At 38.4% G+C, this 24,644-nt stretch overlaps 1 protein-coding gene across 1 annotated transcript; it reads left to right on the top strand.

Annotated features, from left to right (window-relative positions):
• Positions 1-2,863: 2,863 nt before the first annotated feature.
• Positions 2,864-24,415, top strand: npepps (aminopeptidase puromycin sensitive). The gene is made up of 23 exons (XM_061049160.1): positions 2,864-3,215; positions 6,791-6,875; positions 7,012-7,089; positions 7,228-7,349; positions 9,161-9,268; positions 10,627-10,827; positions 10,923-11,019; positions 11,111-11,144; positions 12,545-12,659; positions 13,270-13,434; positions 13,763-13,867; positions 13,943-14,003; positions 14,089-14,198; positions 14,988-15,051; positions 15,191-15,330; positions 18,338-18,472; positions 19,205-19,424; positions 19,509-19,651; positions 20,342-20,398; positions 20,517-20,624; positions 21,150-21,305; positions 21,915-21,962; positions 22,294-24,415. The coding sequence occupies exons 1-23, from the start codon at positions 2,922-2,924 to the stop codon at positions 22,438-22,440; spliced, it is 2,793 nt and encodes a 930-aa protein (XP_060905143.1). The 5' UTR covers positions 2,864-2,921; the 3' UTR covers positions 22,441-24,415.
• The last annotated feature ends 229 nt before the right edge of the window (positions 24,416-24,644 follow it).

The following is a 24,644-nucleotide window of genomic DNA, read 5'->3' as shown; positions in this document are numbered from 1 at the left end:
ATTTGATTTGCTTCTTCAGTTTTTTATGGCAGTTGGCAAAACATGTATGTGAATTACCATCAACAGTTATTGAGTGTGAATCAGGAACTAAAAATTCCCTACTTTTGATAATCAAAAAGGGAAATTTATTACTAAACTTAAATAAATATATTTTATATATTTGCACCACAGAACGCCACAGGAGGTCATTCCTGCCTGTGGCCAACAAACTTTATAACTCCTCCCTTTGAGTGACAAAGACTCTGTCAGAACCTGGACTATTTCAGCCTGAAAAAATAAATAAATACATAAAAAGATTAAAAAAAAACTGAAAAACTGTAACCTCCACCATAACTCATTATTTATTAAAACTGCAATATAATGATAATGAATAATATGTTCATGATAACAAAGTGCAATATTGAAACAAACAGTACAATAATCTTGAAATTGTGTATATATTTCATCTGGCTCTTATTCCTGTAAATACTTCTTGTACCTATTATTGATATCTTAATTACATTCCTATTCTATTTGAGTAATATTTCTATTACTATATTTCTACTGCTATATTGTATATTTTGGAGCAACTGTAAATAAAGTATTTCTGATTCTGATTCTGATTACCACAAAAATGGACAAGAGTATTGATATTATATGTCATTTGATTAACACTTAAGTAGCCATTTTCTTATGTTACTCAACGGCACATTCATATATCAGTTATTGTATTATAGCCTGGGCCTCTACTCATCAGACCAACTTGAACAGACCATCTTCAGAAACGAGCACTAAGAGTTAAAAGTTGATCAGAGACATTCCTCTCAGCCTTTGTTTCACCAACTGGGCTAAGCTTCACCAACTTGGCATCCTCCGGGTGGATCAGGTGAACTACTTCCAGATTGGCTTATTTGTACATAGCTCCTTAATAAGAACTCTTCCTCCTGCCTTCTGTGAAATCTTTTCATATAAATTCCATAACTACTCAAGGTGTAATTATTCTCTTCTTAGACCCCCTTATACAGGACTTCCCAATCTCAGTTAAGTATAATTTACCAATCTATGGAATTCTCTCCCTTCAAATAGTTTGAACTTGTCTTCACAGGAGTTTAAAAAAGCTCTGAAATCAATAATTTTCACTAATCAATATTTCCATTCGAACTGCCTATATAAGCTGATAATTTTTCATGTTGTTTTTCTTTCCTGTTCTTATGGAAAGCTCTAAGCTATACATCAGTATGTTTTTAGACTGTAATCACCACTGTTGATTGCATGTAAATGCATTGAAATAGGTTTGTGTTGTGTCTGGGTGTGTGGCACAGGTACACAATTTCATATATTTGTACAATATATAAATATTTAGTGGTGCCTTGCTGCCTAGTACTGTATTATTATCATGCATACTATCCTTGTTTTATATGTCCTAAATATTGCAAGACGTATAGGTATTGTGGATAAATGGTACATTCACTGCAATAATTATTTCTTTATTATTCTGCCTGGGAAATGCCATTCTACGAGCCCGATGGGGCTTCTCCCTCACATACTTATGTAATATTGTTCTTGTTCTTCCTGTTTTATTTTCATGTGAATAAAATAAATATAAAAAATAACTGTCTTCACATTTAATCCATGAGGTCAAACTTTTGCATATATAAAATATATTTCTTTTCATTTTTATTTTTTTTCCATCAACTCACTCATTTCACTCCCTTTTTAATAGATCAATGCCTGTTTCATTTAGCTGATAGACGGTTAACATTCTCAGTCTTTCTATTGTATGTATGTGTCTAAGTGTGTGTGTATGAATACGTGTATAGGTTACTGTATATGTGTTTATATTTAATTTTGTTTTGAAATTGTGTAATTCGATTTGTTTAGTTGATTTATTTGTCTCTTAAGAGGTGAGGTCCCTTGTATAAGCTTGTTGGCTTCTTGACCTCTCCTGACACACCTTTTATGTTTTTGTTAATCCTATTTTGATGTATTCTTATATGTGTGCTAATAAAACATTTTAAAAAAATAATAAAAAATAAATAAACACTTGCATTTACAGTTTCAACATCAGTGTTGTCATGTTGTCTTAATCCAGGCCTCGAAACGCAAATTGTAATTGTATTTGTTTGCTATGGAGGACGAGATCTGACAGAAGTATAAATAAATAAATAAATAAATGTATAAATAAATGCTGGAATAAATAAATAAAATAATGAATAAATAAATAATTAAATGCATGAATAAATAAATAAAAACTGGTAAATAAATGGGACATAAATAATTAAATGTCTTAAATTTATTTCTACATTTATTTATTTCTACATTTATTTATTTCCACATTTATTCATTTATTTCCACATTTATTTATTTCCACATTTATTTATTTCTACATTTATTTATTTCCACATTTATTTATTTATTTCCACATTTATTTATTTCTACATTTATTTATTTCTACAATTATTTATTTCCACATTTATTTATTTCCACATTTATTTAGTTCCACATTTATTTATTTATTTCCACATTTATTTATTTCTACATTTATTTATTTCCACATTTATTTATTTTTTCCATATTTATTTATTTATTTATTTCCACATTTATTTATTTCCACATTTATTTATTTCTACATTTATTTATTTCCACATTTATTTATTTATTTCCACATTTATTTATTTCTACATTTATTTATTTCCACATTTATTTATTTCCACATTTATTTATCTCCACATTTATTTATTTCTACATTCATTTATTTCTACATGTATTTATGTGTTTTTTATTTATTTATTTAGTTTGCACCATAGACTGTTTGCACGCGTATTGTCACGTACGCCGAAACGTGATGACGTATAGTGTCTGTAGCTCGACGCTGCTTAACTTGAGTTGTTTGGTCTACGAGGACAGAAGTGTAGCTGGCAGTGCTGACAGGCTTTCAGTTGATGTTGTTGCTCCTGGGCCGCAGGGTTCCGCTGTCATTCGTACACAGACTCACTACCTGCTGTTCATCCTCACTGTCGACTGTTCTGCTCAGCTCTGTACTAATAAAACTCATAACTAGAGTAACACACAGCACCGTCTTCGTTAGCGCAACCGGCCAAAATACAGGAACCATGCCCGAAAGGAGGCCCTTCGTACGGTTACCGACTGACGTGTACCCCGTCAACTACGGCTTATGTCTGAAGCCCGACCTCATCGACTTCACTTTCGAGGGCAAACTGGAGGCGCTGGTGGAGGTACGTGAACCGGAGCGTGTAGCTGGATGGATTTGTCTGCATGGCGGGGATTTTGTTATGTAATCTCACCAGCTAACGTCAAACCAGCAGCTAGCTAATTTACTCTGTTGACTGAAAACGGAAACTGTTAGCCATTAGCCAGGCAGTGGTGACCTAAGTAAGCTGAGCTAATGTAACGTTAGCTGGCTGCTGCTAACAAGCTATTTGTTTCATAGGCTGGACATGAATGGGGAAATAACGACATGGTATTTCTGCTGCTAGCCACAAAGCTAAACGAGCCAGCTAGCACAGCAGTAACATACTTGCACTCTCATGTTAGCTTAGCTTAGTCTCATTATCGTTAGCATGCTGACAGCAGAGCTCTTGACGTGTTTCAAGAGCATTTTGTTGAGTGCCAGCAGAGGTAAACCCCTTTTAATAGCAGTGGTGCATTGCCACCAGACACAATCGATTAATCGGATATTGATTACCGAAGTTGTTTACCAGCAAACTAGCGGCTCGCTAACGCTCACTGGTGTTTGCTAAATCATGGCAACATGATGTGGCCCCCTCCCACCCCCTGCTTTACTCACTCATTCAGATATGTGTTATAAACATGACCTTAAATCACTCGTGGGGAAGTTGTTTGATAAATTGAACCAAAGGCTAGTTCTTAAAAACATTGTAAACATTGTATCTCATTGGTACACCCATCAGACTATATGCAGGTAAACGGGGTAATAGTTTATAGTCTTATTTGGGGTCAGTAATGGAGCCAGACGAGGGCGCATTTTGTCCTTTTTAATCTTTACACTGATAGTCTTTGTAAGCTATTGAAACCCTTTGAGACTAGGTGCATGATTGGTAAAACTTAAGTTAACCATTTAATGTATGCAAATTATTTTCATGTCCTTAGTCCAAGTAATGCTTATCGCAGCACCACAGTGTTGAAGACAATATCACATGCAATGCCTTCATTTTGCAGTAACAAAGTAGACTGAAATATCCGTACTTCAAATTCAGGTTGTCAAAATTGTTAACAATAATAATAATAATAATAACTTTATTTCTATAGCACCTTTTAAAAACACAGGTTTACAAAGTGCTTTGACAAACAGCAAGAACAAGAACAAACTAAACCAAACACAGAAGAACATAAACAACAGCAAGAACAAACAAATGCTAAATACTAAAAATAATTAAATACAATTCAACAGAAAAGAACCCAAAGTGCACGATACCCAACAGACATGTATAACCCGACCATCACAAGAACCCAGGCAAAATGTATTTGTTGTATTCAAATAAATTTATGTTTCATGATAGTAATGGATGATATTAAATGGATGGTATTGGAAAGTGCAAAGAGTAAAAAAAAAAAAAACATTTTAGGCATATTTTTAACTAAAAGCTGGTGCAAGAGACAATGATATAGCTATATATCTAACTATATTGGCAATGTTTTGGTACAGAAATGGGGCACACATTTGTATAATTTAGACAGTCTGCAGGAGTTTGCATGCATTTTTTGGCAATTGCTGAGGACTTCTTATCAAGTTGATGTTATTAGAATCTGGAGTTGTCACAGTCCTTCTTCAACTTAAATGCCAAAGCAATCATACGTTCACCCATGTTTGCAGAGATGTCTCTGTTCAGACTTGGAGTCTGTTTTTCATCTCTATATAAGACATTTAATTTGATTTAGGGCACAAGTATCCTGTGTTTTATTTCAAATCCATGCCTATGGTCAGAATTCGAGAAAGTAAGCTTACAGATATTTAAAGTAGCTTAGAATTGTTCTTTGGTAATATCATTAAAGTGACCTAAATGTCATAGTGCTAAGTGAAATCTTTGTGTCTGCATGAGATGAAACTAATTGTCAGGTTCATGCCACAAGAAATGAAAACATCTCGGTAGCTTTGGCGACATTGGTACGGTTTCCTCTTTGTAAGACATTACAGTATTTTTAGAATGTTAAACCAACTTTCATGGTTTAATTTTGTGCTTGTAAATTATTTAAATGTTCTTGTCTTTTACATGTTAACTAGTTCAAGTTGATTCAACATTTCCAATTGCTTACTTTCAGAGCAGCTCTCGTTAAAGTTCAGCTGTTCTGAAAACAGTAGTTTGGTCAAATATGAAGAATACAAGCTGCCATTAGTTAGCCTTCAGTTGCCTTAGTAGGTTAGTGAATCATTTGGTATTGATGCTGCTGTTTTCCCTCAAGTCAGTGTAGATATAAGTTACTGTATAACTATCACACATAGCAAACACCAGCCCACTTTGCATTTATATCTGAGAGATACTTTGTGCTCCCTGCAAGTACAAATTGCTCAATTGCGAAGGAACAGACACCTGTTAGCTCACTTTCCCAACACCTTTGCCTGGTTTCTAACACTCCATCTCCATCACAAGACACACATAAGTCCTGTTAAAATTGTCTGAAGAAAATATAAAATATAATATAGTCGTGTAAAGCTATGGATTAGCTATACAATCAATAATTGTATAGAAACTGCTTCACTATCAAGAACAGATTCAATTATATTGATAAGTTCAAATGGTTCAGATAACACACATTTAAGAGCATGAGTAATATCTCAAACACCAAGCAGACTGCTATAAAATGAAGTAAGCTATAATTTGCACGAACGACAATCGAGAATCCAAAAGTATAGTTTGCCAATGTTAAGCTGTTTAAACTGGCATATTTCTGTGATTGGTGATCAGAAGTGCTACTGAATAGTGCTGAGAATAACTGTTTTTCTTACTGCACATGCTTTATATCATGGTTATTATATTTAAACTAGTCTCAGTTTTACATCCATTATATGTCAATTAACAGTAATGTTTGTGGAATATTGTCATAGATATGATTATAGTGGAAAAGTTGTGGAATATAATTGTCTTTTACTGGCGTATGTGTAATTGCTTTAAAAACTTTTATGTCAAGAGTAAAGTTTTGACTTTAAGTTGAAGTAAAATTGAATCCTGGACTTGGAGAATATTGACACACTCTATTTTGAATGGAATCTGACTTTCTGTTCTTGTGCTAAACATTTCATCTACATTTATCTTTGTCATGTTTCACAATTCCTGCTTCTCTGCTGCTGTGTCAGCCTCCAAGTCTCTCAAACAACAACATCGTCCAACCAGCAGTGCCACAAACCGTGAATGTCACGATTACTGGCCTCTTTGAAAACTGCATGGCATCCCACTTTGCTGCTGTGTTTCACAGTCACATCCGCTGTTGTCACATCACAAGTCAGAAGCCTCAGAGTCTGTCTTCTTCTCTCCTTGTTTGCATCACTTTCTTTGTTTTCGCCGCTGCTTTTTCATACCCCAGCTACTTCTTTATCTGTGAGCAGTCCTGCCTTTAAGCCTCTTAAGGTTTAGCCTGCAATAAGTCCATTCATTAGAGTCCCTGCTATCTGAAAATCACCCAAAACATTTCTTCTTCTTTACATGCTCAAAGTCAAGACAGGGTGATAGTGTGATTGAGGTTATTTTTGAAATATTCATATAAACCAGGTAGATTGGGATTTGAATTGAATGCACAAAGTATAATGAATGTTGTGTTCCGTCAATATTTACAGGTGACACAAGCCACAAATCAGATTGTGATGAACTGTGCCGACATCGACATAATCACAGCTTCCTTTGCACCACAGGGAGGAGAAGGTGAGGGTCCCTCTGTGTCTGTTTCCTGCCGTTTTCACTGTATTAATGACATTTTTTCAAAATGAACATTTTCCCATAGATCTCTTATCTCGATGTAAGCATTAAACCATGGCTTCCTCTCTTTCTTTTACTCTAGAAATTAATGCGACAGGATTCAACTATCAAAATGAGGATGAAAAAGTCACCCTGTCATTTCCTAGTGCTTTACAGAAAGGTAAGAAGTGGTTTCACTTTGCTCTTCTCTCTCTAGTCCCTGCTTTGAAAACACTATTCCATCATCAAGCTGTTGTAGAGTAACAGACTTTACAGCCTCTGATCGCGGATGAATGAACATTGCAACTCTCCTCCCCAGGCTCCGGCACGTTGAAGATAGACTTCGTTGGGGAGTTGAACGACAAAATGAAGGGATTCTATAGAAGTAAATATACAACCTCTGCTGGAGAGATCCGCTACGCTGCTGTCACACAGTTTGAGGTGAGTGAGTGAGTGAGTGATTAGATGTTTTCTTTTGGGAAAGTTGAGTGTGTTGCTTAACACACTTCTTGCCTGTTTTGCAACACAGAAGGGTGTGACGGTCATGTGACTCTTCTTGGTATGTTGTGACTGTAACTTTTATGAGTCAATAACTCAGATATCCTTTTATTTATATGGTTGGATTAGAACATTTTACCATGCATTGGTAACATTCTGGGTAAGTGGAGCCATGATAAAGGTCAGTTGTGTCTGGTATATAATTAGGGGAGGGGTGGGGGTTGGAACGACTCAGTCTTTTTCACGTGCAGGGTATACACCTGCTGTTTACACAGTATGTGCACACAGGAAAAAATGTAGCTATGAAATGAGGGTCTCCCTTTAGGGCTGTGCTTAGATGATTAGAAATGTTTTCATATTTTATTCTATTTTTTTAAAAACTTTTTTTTTTGTTGTGTTGCAAATCATAATGAAAGGCAATGTTTTTTCATATGGGCACTGCTTTTAAGTTTTCCACTCAGGTGGATTTCTTGCATGCATCAATCCTGACAGTAGCAGCAGTGCTGATTGAGAAAGCTCAGTGAAAAGCCTCTTTTAAACATGTACTGTCCTCCAAAAAAATGTCCTGACATTGTCTGAGTTGGGTGCTTGTGTAAACACAAATGGCCAAACAGTTGTCTGCATTCTGCTTTCTGCTGTTGTAGAGAACATAATACAGTTTGTGTTGTAGAAACATCCAGTTATTCCTGCAGGAAACTTTGTCAGTTTAGGTGGTAGCTTATTTATTTAGAAAGTACAACTGACTGTAATGTGAACAGCTGTATCATTTCAAGAACAGTATTTGTCATCCTCCATCAGGGACATCGACTATACAATAAAACAAAAAATAAATGTTTCTGTGAATAGCAAGTTTGCAGTGGTTAACAGAAACAAGTTATGTGTCTCATATAAGCTTTGACAGTGTTCAACACATACGCACCGTTCATTTAGCGAATGTGTGTGTGTGTATGTGCAGCTTCAGCACATGCTGTGAAGTCAGACCAAAGGAAGCACATGCGTTTAGGGACTATATTTTCAGATTTCGGAGCGAACACAACGCTCTGTAACAACATTTAAAAAAAATCTGCAGCTACAGACTACAGCAGGCTGTCACATTACTGATAAGTTTCAGATTCTTGTCACACGTAACCTCCAGCTCATACCTGCACTCAGACACGGTGAGATGAAACGGAGAAAAGTGGCATTAGAAACAACACTTAACATGTTTCTGTGTGAAAGACTTAAAATCACTAAAGTAAATATAATTTTAATAGACTGAAATGACAATGTGTTTGTTTTTCACAGGGGTAGTTAAAGCTGCCGCCTTAACTATAAAGCGCCGCGGGAAACACTGACATCCTTATACATGATGTAGCTATATCAACACAGAAACAATCACCAGTGCTGAACACGCTTCCTCCTGCTCGACCAAAGTTGTTTGGCGCTTCAGCTCTGTTCTGGAGTCCTATCAATTTGTTATCAAACTTTTTTCTTCTTTTAATGTAGCATTCATTATGTAAACAAACACTTTTTCATGCTCCTCTGTACCTGGATGCCATTTTTTACATGCCACACTGTCTCCTAGATCGGACAAGTCATGCGATAGGACAAGAGAAATGTGATAACAGCAGGCAGAAAATCATTTCAAAATGAACTTCAAGATGCAGAAGCTTACCTCATCTAAACAATCTGATCTCAATCTAACGCTCTCTCTCTCTCTCTCTCTCTCTCTCTCTCTCTCTCTCTCTCTCTCTCTCTCTCTCTCTCTCCTCCAGGCCACAGATGCTCGCAGAGCTTTCCCCTGTTGGGATGAGCCAGCTATCAAAGCCACCTTTGACATCGCTCTGATAGTTCCCAAGGACCGGGTAGCCTTGTCAAATATGGTACGTGTCATGCGTTCACTCCTCCCTAAGAGAAACGGCAGACCCAAGACCGCCTGAGTCACTTTCTGCTGCTGAGTTTCTTTAATGTGTGTCTGTGTTTATGTTTGTGAGTGTGTGTTTCCCCTCCTCTCTCTTCCTTCTCTTTTCTCTTAGACGCTTACGTAATAGAGGGCAGACAGTCACTGCGTATTATACTGCTCTCTTACTTTATCTATTTAACTCCATGTGAAGTGTTACTACTGTACAATTCAAATGAGGATGCTCGTCATAAGAAACATCTTTTTGGGTTTATCAGACTCTGTCCTGTCTCAGTGATTTCAGGTGAAGGCGTTTTCAGCTTAATTGCATCAGAAAACATCATCTGGTTTAGATTATTTCAGACAACCCCCCCCCCCCCCCCCCCCCCCCCCCACACACACACACACACACACACACACAGACCAGGCTCCAGGCTAACAGGGTTCAATTGAGGGTTGATGATGAAGCTAACAAAAAATTCTGATGACATGAATGCAGTCTGTCATTTTTAGAATGTTGTTTGTTTTATTTTCTGCTCCTGTTGTGTCAGATATCCGATCCAAATTAATTTTCCTCAAGACGGACAACAAAATTCAATTAAATTACCTCAGAATATTACACTTCAATAACCTGAGATAATGTTATGAAGTTATATCAATCATTTCAGACAAATTGCAGACCATCCAGCGCATGAATTTGATTAGTCCGGCCAGCAGGGCCAAGCCCTGCACACATCGATGCTGGTCCAGCTCTTGACCTTTTGTCATCACGTACCTGCTGAAATGTATTTTCTCAGCAAGTAAAGTGTGACCTTTAAAGCCCACTGCAACACAACGCTGCATTTAATTCATCTGTTGTAACAGCGGGGTGTAAACATCAGCACACATGCGGAAATATGCTATACATGTCAGCATTGATATTTAAAGGATGAGTCTGTTTGTATACTGATTTTCTCCTTTTCTCAACAAATCCTTTAGAACTCCAAAAACAAAAATTGCACTACCTTCTGAGAAATGCTCTCTCTCTCTCTGATTCCATAGAGCTCCATTGTTGACAGAAAATAATAAGATTAGGCTTTATTCAGGTTTCAATTTAACATCTAATTTTAATTAGATTAGATAATAGTGGCCATGAAATCAGTCTTTGTAGGCCACAAAAATTACAGAAAAGCCTACAAAATCCTGTGGGGACTGATTTATAAGGATATGAAATAATAACAGTTTACTCTTTGGTAATGATCTACTATGAAGAGTCTTGCATAAGCACAGTATTACTAATATTATGCTTTGTCGTCTGTAATCTGCTCCTTTGAATTCCTCTTTGCTCATTCACTTTTCTAGAATGTCATTGATCGAAAGCCATATCCAGAGGATGAAAATCTTGTGGAAGTGAAATTTGCCACCACACCCATCATGTCCACGTACCTTGTAGCTTTTGTCATCGGTGAATATGATTTTGTGGAGAGCCAATCATCAGACGGTATAACAGTGCGCGTCTACACACCTGTCGGGAGGGCAGAACAAGGGAAATTTGCACTGGAGGTGAGGATGTTATGTAGAAAATAGATCAAACAAAAATATTAGAATGTCATTCATTGTTTGGATCCTTTTATTAAGTTAGTTTTTCTGTTTTGCAGGTTGCGACTAAGACCTTACCTTTCTATAAAGACTACTTCAATGTTCCTTATCCATTGCCTAAAATTGATCTCATAGCTATTGCTGATTTTGCTGCTGGTGAGTTGCTGTCAGTCAGCCTACATCAACTAATATGAGATATTTCATCTTAAAATGTTGAAACTAAATATGTTTTTCTTCCTCCTTTCAGGTGCCATGGAAAACTGGGGCCTTGTTACCTACAGGTTAGCTCAACTTTCTCTAGATCTTCACCATTACACACTATTTTATTTTTAAACAAAAGTGGAAAAAATAATATTTTGAATTAACCAACCATATGCCCTCTACTGTGGCAACATTTAAGAAATATTCTACTGCTGCAACAATTTATCAAGAACTTGTCAAATGTTAAATTCATCTAATTAAAAAAAAACAGTTAAACATCTCAGAGTTTAGCTTTCTGAATTTGAATATTTTCTGTTTTTTTTCCTCCTGAATTTGATATCGGATGATGAAATATCTATAATTTATCAACCAAATGACTCATTTATTAATCACAGAAAAGAATCAACAGGTTAATCATCATTTATAATAACCATTAATTGCAGCACTTAAGTACTCTAAAGTTACTCACTGTCCCTTTTAGGGGATTCAAAGTCTATGTGTTTAAGAATGTATCGTAGTTTTAATTTCATAATGAATAATCATGTATTACTGGTTTATTTCCAATACAGCCCAATGTGTCATTTGCCCCCCATTAAGTCCTGTATACATTTAAAAAGCCTAAAAAATAAATATTGTCAAATTGAGTGAAATCATTGAAAGATTCATGTAAGTATCAATTTGTATTTTCAAGTGCTAAAGATGAGTTTTGTAATGTTTTAAACATTTGTCTCTTGCCAATTATGTGCCTTTATCTAAACATTTCAAAGCTAACTCATGAGATTTGTTGCTCGTCTCGGTTTTACATCATTTTAGATTAAAGATCTTTTAGTTGCGGCCGTTTATCTGTAAAATAAGGGATTTATAAAAGGTTGCTTCCTCACATCTTGGTTAAGCCCCCGTAGCGTCTCAGCCACAGAGATGGAAAACAGCATCACAGCTGCCTGTTTGATTGGCTTATTTCACTTTGAGAAACTCTGACATTTCAATTGACAGGCCATAAGTAACAAACACCTTGTGACATTTTAAACATTTCACTTTTTTACTTCCCTTTAGCTATTTTTATTTACTCTGAACTTTTCCATCTGTAGCAAGTTCCATTTTCCATCCTTAAGACAATGTTGTTACTTTTCATCTACTGTAGGTTCTTTATTTTCTTTCACAATAAAATATGTTTTTATCCGTACAGGACGTAAATTACCCTTTGCTTAGAAAAGTACAAAATTAAGCATAATAATTGCTGTTTTGAAATGCAAAATAATAGAATTTCGAACATGCAATTATTGATTAATCGTTTTTAACTGTTGAAATATAGCAAATAATAATGATTAAAAAAACAACCTATAGTTTCAAGGCTCTCCTTTTTACTTATCCCCTAGTTATCAGTACCGGCTGCTACCAGTCACTCGTTCATCCACCAAATGAAGTGTCTACCTTCAGTCTTAACCTCGACTTTCTGTTCTTTCTTTGTTTTGTTTTTCAGGGAGACAGCTCTTCTCATCGACCCCAAGAACTCCTGCTCGTCCTCCAGGCAGTGGGTGGCACTGGTGGTCGGACACGAACTCGCCCACCAGTGGTTTGGGAACTTGGTCACCATGGTAACTTGCCATAATGCTGCATCAGTTATTTGTACCTAAAATAACTTCAGACTGTCAATTATGAGTAAATGTTGTGAGCAGATATAAAAAAAAAAAAAACTATATGATAGCCACAGTCATAATAAGAACTATTGAAAACTATAGCAATACCGGCTAGAACACGTTATGAAATAACAAATAGAAGTTGTTTAAAAAAAGACCTAAAGCACGGGTACAGATATAGTAACCTTGAACCTGATTCTGTTTAGTGTGTTTTGGTGCCCACTGAAGGCATCTGAGTGCAACTGCACTATGTGTGCAACACACACAAAAGGCCATTCCACCTTCTTAATGAAAGAATAAAGGTTTAAACATTTTTGGGGGAATAATTACCCTGTTTCTGTGGAAGTCTATTGCCTCTCCAGCAGCAGAAAGTAGTTGATTGTTCAGTGAGTCTGCCAGAATAGAAAGCTTGATACCATTTTGATAGTAGGAACGACCTCACCCCACCCTTCTGCCGCCATGCATTTCACATGGCGGACAGGTGTAACGGGAGAAGATATGAACTGCCAATCAGTAATTTCCATTTGTGTGTGTGTGTGTGTGTGTGTGTGTGTGTGTGCTTATATAGGAATGGTGGACCCATCTGTGGCTTAATGAGGGATTTGCGTCCTGGATCGAGTATCTGTGTGTGGATCACTGCTTCCCAGAGTACGACATCTGGACCCAGTTCGTCTCAGCAGACTACACCCGAGCTCTGGACCTGGACGCACTGGACAGCAGCCACCCTATAGAGGTGAGGAAGGATTTAGACTTATTATAGTGCAAGCTGCTGAATCATTGGTCTTTAACAATTTATGTTTCATCATCATGGCAACAACGTGATAAATTTTGGCAATTTGAATATATTTTGTATTTTTGTCCTACTTTTGCACAGTCATATATCTTTTAATGAGCTCTATATATTTATCTGTGAATGGTGCTTAATGAACAAACTTGCCTTGCTCTGAACACAGCATCACAACAGTTTTGGAAACAAGGTTGTATTCAATCAGTGTAACACCTCAAAAGTTTCCTTCAGACTCTTCAACTCAAGGTTTCTGGTGTATTTTCTTCTGCTCCAGGTGAACGTGGGCCATCCATCAGAGGTCGATGAAATCTTTGATGCCATCTCTTACAGCAAAGGAGCATCTGTGATCCGCATGTTGCACAACTACATAGGAGACGAGGTCGGTTATCTAACACTGTCAAATTTCTCCCAGCATTTCCTTCATTAAGATTGACTTCTAACTCTTTCCTTGCAGGATTTCAGGAAAGGAATGAACGCCTATCTTTTGAAGTTCCAACATAAAAATGCTTCAACAGGTACAAACATGCCAGAAACGATTTACAGTCGTGTAAATTGGTTTCACAGTTTCTTAATCTTCTCACTCCTGGCTGTCTTCCACAGAGGACCTATGGGACTGTCTGGAACAGGCCAGTGGGAAACCCATTGCTGCAGTGATGAGCTCGTGGACCAAGCAGATGGGCTTCCCTATAATAGAAGTAGAGCAGGAACAGGTGAGCTCCACTGGAAATGAGCTGTTTGATCAGTCACAGGAAGTTGAATAGACTACTTGAGAGTCTTTTAAGGATTTATGTACACGTTGCATTCCTGTTTACATGCACATGCATGTGCAACCGTACCCTGCCGAAGCACACCTCTTCCAACCGTGCCATGGCCAAGGAAGTGTAGCGTGCTTGAGCACAGTACAGAGCATTTGCATTAGTCAAACAAACTGGACTTATGGGAACAGTCATGCTTGGGTATGGTAAAAATTGACTAGTGTGAGTGCACCTTTAGAAAAGAAACTGCAAAAAATACTGTTTTGTTGAATGGAATCTGGTGGCTTTTAAAAGAGCAAAGTAGTGGTTGTTTTATTTAGTTTTCTTTAAATTCGTTTTTTAACAAAAAGTCTATCTCTGAAGGGATCCTTTCTGTTATGTTGTCAGAAACTTAGGATAACAATCTGAGTGTGTCCGTGACAAAAACAAGCACTATAATTTGATTTTTCCCAAAGGATTGCAGCTATTACAGCCAGTGCCAGGTGAAGCAATCTTGCGAAGCATTTAACAAACTTTGTCATTTGAGGTGAAAAAAAAAACTGGTATTAAAAATTGACGTTTTACCCGTTATGAAAAAGAAAAGAAATCTATTACTTCTTTACCTTTTTGTTTTTGTAAAAAGTGAATCTAACTTCTTCACCTTGAGAGGTGAATGTGTATGTCTTATTACTTGTTGTCATGTTGTATCCTGTTTTAAGATTCTCTTTTTCACACTGATTATAAGGTTTGTTTGTTTTTCAATAGCAAGGTGACGATCGCATCCTGAAGATGTCTCAGAAGAAGTTCTGTGCCAGTGGACCGCACAACGGTGAGGATTTACAGACGGCATTTAGTGTCCTCCACGGTTGTTACAGATGCCTATCCCTTTTCCAATAATGTAGCCCATTCCTTTTGGTAGATTTGCTTTGCTAATGTCTCATTGGCTTTTTGATGTGTCTGTTGTTAAGGTGAGGATTGCCCCAGCTGGATGGTCCCCATTAGCATTTGTACCAGCGATGACCCAAAATGCACTAAGCTCAAGGTTCTGCTGGACAGACTGGAGACCACCATCACCCTCAGTGGCATCGGGCCCGACCAGTGGGTCAAGGTGAGCTCCAGTCACAGTTCTTCCAACACAAGCTGATATTTGAGTTTATCTTGGAAATTTAGCTGAGTAGGCAGCTCGGATGATTATACAAGTCTACGTTTTATTTCTTGATACCAGCTTCTAAGCAGCGGTACCAGACACATGCAGTCTCTTATTCTTTGTACTAAGTGCAGATTTAGAAAGGTATATAAAATAAAAACTCCAAATGGGGTGCAGTAAGAGTCATAAGTATGTGTGAGAACTGACCTATGAAATTATTGTAATAACCTCCTGAGAGACAATAATTCAGAGAGAGAGGTAGATTAGAGTGAATTAAAAGTTAAAAGAAAATTACTCTAATACAGTAGATTAAAGTTCTGAGCCATCTCTGCCCCCCATGCCTCTGCTGACACCTTTCTGTCTGAATTCTGGACATTTTCACTAATACGAAAAATTAGGCAGAGCTTTTAAAACCAGTATGTTTAAGGTGTCCAGTACAGATGTAAAGTGAATATTGTTAACTGAAAGTGTACTTTTTGTTTTTAATCAAAAAACATATTTGCTTTATACATTTTGAAAACACTATCTTTTCATAATGCTAAGTCTGTCTTCACACGAGGCTGTGGCCATATTTGAGAAAAGGTCATGTACATACCAACTGGGTTTGTCACCATACCAGAATTTTGAACTGTGATACGAGACTGGTAATAATCAAAGGATACACCCTTTATGAAGTAATCCATCTCAAATATCACTCGTAATCTAGCTGAACTGACCTGTGAATACGAATAGACCACCACTGCTCTCTCTCTCTCTCTCTCTCTCTCTCTTTCTCTCTTTCAGTAGTGGCAGCCTTTGGTAAATAATATAACTTATTTTTTTAAGCTTCTTTAAAAAAAAGCTATGAAGCTTTTAAAGGTTTATTGTTTTTTTAACATGTTGTATCGTGTATTGAAGTGTTGAAAATGTTGAAATAAATGTAATAAAGGTAAATGTTGACAACCCATACATGTCAATTCATCAAGAAAACATGTTAAACAGGGTCAAAGATAGAAGTGAATAGTTCACAGGCGAGACAGTTTTTGTTTTGTAGTAGAGAGTAAGAGAGGAGGAGGATGTGGTAATCACAGACTTACCCACACTTCCTCTATCAACAGGACAAAGTTGACAGTATATAGAGGCTCAAGAATGCTAAAAAGGGGACAGTTGTTTGAGTTGTGTTATTCAATCTTTTTCCTGGTACAGTATGTGGGAGTGAACGTTTTGCTGTTGTCACATGTCGACTGGTTCGCAATCTCTCGGGTGTAATTTACCACAGCTGTTGAACAACAGTCATCAGGACATGAAGAGTATGAACAAAGAACTGATAATGATTAACGCTTCATACACATGATACTGACTGAGCTATAAAAAAAATGCCTCCAAATTCTTCTTGTCATGAGGCTCCCAACATTATTTAAGTGTTCAGAGATAGCTACTTTGAGGCATAATATCTCAGGTTGTAAGATTAATCTGTCTCAAGGTTGATATACATGGCAACATAACCAGGTGTTGAAAAGCTTAGCGGCAGAAAATAAAAGACAACAGGTGATTACAGGATGTGATCAGGATAAGATTGTGGCTGTTCAGTTTGTCCCTGAGGTAGAGACATGCAAAGGATTTCTAAGCAGGCACCAGTCAGGCCATTTAAAGAGCACTCATGATTGGGAGACGCAGGTAGATTTGGGAGGAAAACTTGTGACGTAGGAAAGAGTTTGCTCACCCCTGAGGGCTGACCTGGTGTTATGGTCTGCGAGTCAGTGGATAGTTTATATGGTAGAACTGATTGATTCCCTGTGAGGACTCTATGGAAGAAGGAGGGAAACGTAGATATGTAGATTTAGGGGCATAAGCTGAACGGCAAGGGTGGAAAGTTAGGGCTTGTCCAGTAGAAATGGGAGCAAGGTCAGCTGTTTCTTACTGGGAGAGCTGGGACAGTATTTGCAAAAGAAGGGAGATGTCAGTAATGGCAGTTAAAACCAGTCAATGGTTTGTATGAGGAAGAATAAGGCCAGTTTGGGGCAAAAAATAAAGGTAGGAGAAAACCATTCATCTTGTTTGTTCTTCTCTCTTCCCTTATAAAAATGATGGAGCGGAGGGAGGTAGAGCAACAGCATTATCAGGGGGGGTGAGTGCCAGCGATCTGGGCACCTCACCCTGTCTGTACTCCCCCTGTCCTCTTTCTAAGATCTCTCTACAGATTCTTCTCTATGTGCTCTATTAGAGCTCTCAAGAACTGCCGTCAATGTTGTGCTTTGCCTCTGGTCACTTCCTGTCAGCACCTGTGTGTCCAATCGGACTCAAAGCTGATCGTTTGCTCTGACTGACATTGTTCCCTTTTTTTCTAGATCCTTGCTTGTGTTGTACTTACTCTCTGATGTACGTCGCTTTGGGTAAAAGCGTCTGCTAAGTGAACTGTAGAATTGTAGAATGTGCTAATGTTGGTACCAGGAAAAGTTGCATTTAGTTTCTGGGGGCCAAGTGGTAGGGTAGGTAGTATCAGCGTTGCATGTACTGTGTCTGTTGACGGTGGCAATGCTGTTTTGGGTTGCGGTGGCAACAAAGGGCCATAAGGTCGGTTATGTAACTAATCAGTAGTTGGGCCTAGGGGCATAATTGGGATGAGGGGTCTCTTCACTGAGAAGTGAGCACTCATCCTTTCATTGGGGCACAAGTATCTTTTTTTGTTTTTCAAAATAAGTGCTACAGATGTTGAGGGGGAAAAAATAAACTTACAAGTGTGAGCTCCTTCGTTCATAATATGTATTAACTCCAACTCCGAATAATCAGTGTTTGCTTGGCTTGGGGAAATGTTTCCATCACGTTAAGCCCATTGTTTGCTAAACCCTGAAGCTAACATTAGGATAACACTGTTCCCCTCACTCTAAGCCATGTTGGATAAAAAGCACTCTGTCTGAGAGGTAAAAAGGGTAAAACAACATTTTTTTCCCCTAACAGTCTGACCTAGTTGTGTCCATGCTGTTCACAGATCAACCCCGGCACCGTGGGTTTCTATCGCATCCAGTACAGCTCGTCCATGCTGGAGAGTCTGCTGCCGGGCGTCAGAGACCTCAACCTGCAGCCTGTGGACCGACTCGGCCTGCAGAACGACCTCTTCTCCCTGGTAAAACTCACACAAACACACACACTCATAAACAAACACATGTACAGCCTTAATGCTTGGTAATGAAACAATACCATAAATCTCCTTTTTTATCTTTAAGGGTCAAATATAATAATCCACAAGAGTTTAGGTGCCCTGAATCATTAATAAGTGTGAGCATTGAGCACAAATGAAACTGGAAGGTAATTTTAAAGCATTTGTGTGACTTGGAGAAAAAAGAAATTCAAGAAACCAATATATGTGATTGAAATTCTATAATGAAATATCGACTGTATGGATTGTAGCTGCTGCCTTAATAGGTGTATCACAGCTCTGAAATGTTACATCCTCAATAAAGCAATTTAATCAAATAAGAGTAAAAATATCTTTAAAAGGTTGAGCTTTCTTTCTGTTTCAACACATTTATTATTTTATGAGTCTGACTTCAGTGATGCACATGCGGTTGGCTGGAGGATTATTTTCACATCAGTTGTGAAAAAAAATCACCAAATCAAAATGTAGAAGTAAAAATGAAGAAGGATTTCCATTAGACATCCGTTTTGTTTGTTGCTATGTGGTATACAGAAATATTTCTTACAAATTCTCATGTTTCTTTTTGTTGAGCAACTTCTTCGGTTGCTTTATTACCTTTAGTTTGAGACATATGAGAGATAGGACTGAAGTTAACTTACTTAAAGCACTTTGCTTGTATTCTTGATACATTTTTCATCTTAGTATTGTTTTTGGCTTCAGTCTCGTGCAGGTATGATCAGCACTGTGGAGGTGCTGAAGCTGATGGAGGCGTTTGTCAACGAGCCAAACTACACAGTGTGGAGCGACCTCAGCTGCAACCTGGGAGTTTTGTCCTCGCTACTGTCCCACACCGACTTCCACGAGGAGATCCAAGAGTTCATCAGAGACCTCTTCACCCCTATCGGCTTGGAACTCGGCTGGGACAGCAAACCAGGGGAAGGTGAGGAGTACGAACAGACTGTCACAGAGTTAGAATCTTACTATACAGTCCTCTTGAGACGATTACTAACTCTTCGTCCTGCAGGTCACCTGGACGCCCTGCTCAGAGGGCTGGTTCTGGGGAAGTTGGGGAAAGCCGGACACAAACCCACACTTGAGGAAGCCAGAAGGAGATTCAGGGACCATGTCGATGGCAAACAGGTCCTGCCTGCAGACCTCAGGAGCCCGGTGAGCGAACATAAAACTCACACAATAGTTCTGACTGTTTTTCACAGCGATTAATTGTGAGCAACCCGCAGACTTGACAAGTTTTTTGTTTTGTTTTCTGCTGTGAATTGTTTGCCACTTCCTGCCTCATGGAAGATGTTGCTCCCTTGGTCCATCTTATCCTGTCTGATGCCTAGCACACGCTAAAATATGTTTGAGAACTTAACAGATTTTGAAAATGTCAGAGGCCCCACATATGACGACAAATAATCATAGATAAACAGATTTGTTCCTAGAGTGTGTGGAGAGCATGTACAAAACAGCACACACTAACAGAATCCATTCACCAACAACCAGAGTCCTGACTCTTAAAACTGGAAATCTTGTGAATGTCCTCGGGTTCACACACAGAGTAAACGAAGCACAGCATTTTCACCACTTGTCCCACATCCAGCAAATTGAGACTTGGCTTTTATTTAATTGCTGTGTAGAAAGCAAGAGAAGTCTATCATTATGGCCTGGTGCCCACACATAAAGTCAAGTTCTCGCCAACATTCTGTCGATATGTAAAACCCTCTCTGCATTGCGGTATCAAGTCCCACATTATCCCACACAAACATACTCCTTGTTCCAGACCTGTTGGCACCTGGTCACCCTATCCATGTTTACAGCTACATCGACTAACATGCCATGCATTTCTTCTTCTTTAAGGTATACTTAACAGTGCTGAAGCATGGAGACAGTGCCACATTGGACACAATGCTAAAGGTAAATATGCAGCTTTAATGTGACAATGATACCTTCAGGGACAATTACACGAATTGGGATAGTTTTTCCCTCACTATGACTTACCTAAATATCTAATCTGTCGTTTTCCCTCCTTTAGCTCCACAAACAGGCCGACATGCAGGAGGAGAAAAACCGTATCGAGCGAGTGCTTGGCGCCATCTCTGCCCCTGATCTCATCCAGAAAGTCCTCACCTTCGCCCTCTCGGTACACATTGTCACATTTACTAAATGTAACACAGTTAACCTATTTGTTTTTACGCATGACGGCAGAAATGAAAGAAGTTCTGTTCATTGTGCAGTTTTTGTTTTTTTTTACAGAAAATCAAACCAAGTTCTTATTTAAACCCTGAGTAGGTTTATTTTTTACATGTCAAAATAGTTACGGTAGATTTCTCCACATAAAAAAATGCTGATGTGATACATGTATCCATCAATCTGTATCGACCCATCGATTGGTTGAACAATGATCCAATCAATCCGATGTCATATCCTCAGTCTACGCCATCATCGTTAAGATAGTCCTTTATTTTGAAATTCCCACTACATGCTTATTTCTCAGTTTTCAGCTAGCTGCTTGTCATCCTGAACTTTCAAACATTAGTACCAAAGAATGGATTTAATGTCATATCCTCATGAAACTGGTGATTTACACCACTATGCATCAGGTGACTGCATCTACAGCTTGACTGAATGTACAGCTAACCTCTCTCTGACTTTATCCCCCCCACAGGAAGAAGTTCGTCCCCAGGACACGGTGTCAGTAATCGGGGGCGTGGCAGGCAGCAGTAAACAAGGCCGGAAAGCCGCCTGGAAGTTTGTAAAAGACAACTGGGAGGAGCTTTACAACCGCTACCAGGGTGGCTTCCTCATATCACGACTCATCAAGGTAACTTGCCAGTGTATGAGTAAATTCTCTACCCCAGCATAGACACAAGTGACTCAGAAAAGAATCAGTTTATTTTGCTCCTAAAACATTTAAGAACAATTTTCAGGGTGAGCTGTATGTGTGAATGCAAACGGCCGATCCTTCCGCCCTGACTTCATCGGGACTTTTCCTGCCCACTCCCTGGTAAAAAATTTCACATGAAATTGAGCTGAGCCAATGTTTGAAGACAGAAGGACATTTTCAAGAAAATTCACCGCGAGCAAGTGGAAGAGGGTGCCGGCGTTTATTTCAGGCTATCAGTTAGGGACTGGTGCGATCGGCATGTAAGAAATGAAACTGTTGTACTGCTTGAAAGGATGTCCCTAACCACTCATTCATTCATTCTGTGACTACATGCGATAAATTATAGAATTGATATAAAGATTAAAAACTGTCAGATTCTGTTGCTTCGTCCACCATGCCCATGTTTTCCTTTTCTCATCATGACTTGCCTCGAGATTTTCAGGAGTGCATTTGTTAAAAAGGCTGCAGGTTGTGGTTTATGTCTACAGAGTTACCTCAGTGTGTGCGTTTTTTTGTTTGTTCACACTTGTCTCTTGTCCTCTGCAGCTCACAGTTGACGGATTTGCTATCGATAAAATGGCTGCTGAAGTGAAGGTGAGATACTTCACAGAACTCATGATCACTTTATTATTGCTTTTTCACTAGTTTGTTTTGAGGGAAGGGTTGTGTTTCTCGTTCTGGTTTAATCAACATTTCAGATTATTCTTATTTTCTTTTGAAAATGATTTGAATGGTTTGAATGGAAACTTAAATTGAGAGATTATTTTCACATTCTATCTCATCCTTTTTCATAAAATCCTTTATTTGCTTTCAGAGAATGAGGGCCTGATACTCAAAAATTATCATTTACCAGTGGAGACATGACATTGTCTTGTTACATCCTTTCTCAGTTATGGTTCCCTCTCCCTGTGTTTGTGTTGAGCAGAGTTTCTTTGAGAGTCACCCAGCGCCAGCAGCTGAGCGTACGGTGCAGCAGTGCTGTGAGAACATCCTCCTCAATGCAGCCTGGCTGAAACGCGACGCAGAAGACATCAACCAGTATCTACTGCAGCGCAAAGCTCCCCCCGTCTGAGCCGCCACCACCCCCTGCTCCGCCTCCTCCAGCCCCATCCCCCCTCCCTCGAGCGCGGACCTCCCAGCATCATAGCTGCCTCGGCCACCCCTCTCAATAAGGAGCAAGGCGGGAGACCAGAGCGTACTTTACAGCAGGCTTCATTTCTCTAAAGAAACTGTCAGAAAGAAGGATGGCATAGCCAAGAATTTAACAAAGTGTTGGAAACACAAAGAGACTCTTTGTATGTTAACCAAGCAGATCCATTTTAGTCTGACCAGGAATGTAGTTTTAGCCCCACTCTGCCCTCAAGTAATGTTTCATCTCAGAACATCCTGTCTCTTGCTAACTCTGCTAATGCACTCTTCGTCACCTGCCCTGTATGCACTCCCTCATCCATCTCTGCTCTGTTGCTGAGAAAAAAAGTGTATCTTCTCCATCCTCCCCTTTTTTTCCTGCTGCCCAAATTTAAAATGCATGAAGTGGGATTTTTTTCTGCATTTGCTGCTTTGTTGACTTCTGTTTGTTTTCTGTACAAACAATTTTTTTTTTTTTTTTTTAATTAATTTTCCCATCCTCGCTCTCATTAAGGGTTCACACCTCCTTTTTCTTCTCTTTTGGGCGTTGTGATTGGGTGAAAGCAGAAGGCCTCAGGGCAGAATGGGGTTAAAACAGTAGTGTGTGTGTCGTAGTTTCCAACAGCACTGATTCTCCATTTGCTAATAAACGGATAGGACGAAGCGAGCAGAGCTAGCATGGTACTACATTGTAAACTGTAAAATGCAAGCATTTTTTTTGCAGACAATGTTTCTTTTAAACGAATTAAACAAAACAGTTCATGGTTACCCGTTTCCACCACAGAGCCCCACCACACACACACACACACACACAGAGCTCTGTTCAGAGTTGAATCAACATATTTAAACTCCCCTGTTTTCTTTCTCACTGAAATGAAGATATCAGCGTGTTTTATAAGACATCAGATGCAGTGATTTATTTAAATGTTGAGATAATCTTATATTCTGAGGAAAGAAGAAAAAAAAAAAGATCAACACTACTTTTTGGGGCCTTTTTATCTGAAGTTACATCAGGAAACGCCTCTCAATTAGGGTGGAGGCCCAGTCCAGTTGACTTTTTGTGGACATGACAGATCGACGTGACAACGCTGTCAAACCTCGGAAGCCTTAAATCGGTCAACTGGTTTGCAGTTCATATTTAAACACTGAAGTGGTGATAGTGACTTCCACATACCGTCAAATGTATCTAATGTGACAGATTATGCAGACTTGTTGAACGAGTATATCTATTATAGAATTTACAATTTGATGTGGTTTTTGAAAATATACCGACCAAGTCATCCAACCTGTTGTCAAGACTCCCCCCCCCCCCCCCCCCCCCCGTCCTGGAACATTTGTTGTTGTTTTTTTTCTTTTTCTGTTTTTTTGTTTCGTTTCGTTTAAACTACAGTTGGTGTTCATTAAAGTGATAAAGGATTATAAAAAAAAAACAATGATGTGAAATTAGTACCAGTTGATTTTGATGACTGAGGTGTGAGTGTGCATGTCTGGAAACAGATTTGTAATTTATTTTGTATGATTTCTCAGGCGAGGAAATGATCATACCGGATTACAAATGGTTAAAGCAGCACTGAAACTGATGAATGTGTAAATATAAATATAACAGCTGAGTTAAACCTAATGAGAATAAAAAATGGTGACAGATTGACTAAGATGATTTCAGAAGGAAAGTTTAAATGTCTACACTTTTTTTGCTTTCATAAAGTGTCTGTAGAAAACCTTCAGGCAGCGTTTGGCGGCTTGATTTTTGTGTCGACCATGCTGAGACGTTTTCTTGTCTTTTTCTAATGAATCTGAATTTAGTTCAACATGTTGGATGTTTTTGTGCTTCTTAATGGGCTGTCGAGCAGGACAGCTTGACTTCAGTGATGCCAAGGCAATCGTAAATATGCTGTCCAATAAAGTAACACTTGATGATACAGTACCTGTCATACAACATATTTCAAACCTTTTATAACCATGCAAATGTTTAAAATAGTATTTTCCAATCTGTGCCAATACAGTGTTGGGCTGTAGTGTCATTTGTTTTAGAATTCTGGTTTAGGTCCGAGTTTTGTGAAAAGTTGATGTGGTCCATGTTTCTATGCCTAAGCATCTTGAGAAGAGTCTACTGAAAATAGCATACACTGCACAAAAACACAGTGAGCC

This window comes from Labrus mixtus, chromosome 2 (assembly GCF_963584025.1).
Source record: "Labrus mixtus chromosome 2, fLabMix1.1, whole genome shotgun sequence".
Taxonomy (NCBI): Eukaryota; Metazoa; Chordata; class Actinopteri; order Labriformes; family Labridae; genus Labrus; species Labrus mixtus.
Note: the sequence above shows the minus strand (reverse complement) of the source record. Positions and strands in the feature narration are given on the sequence as shown.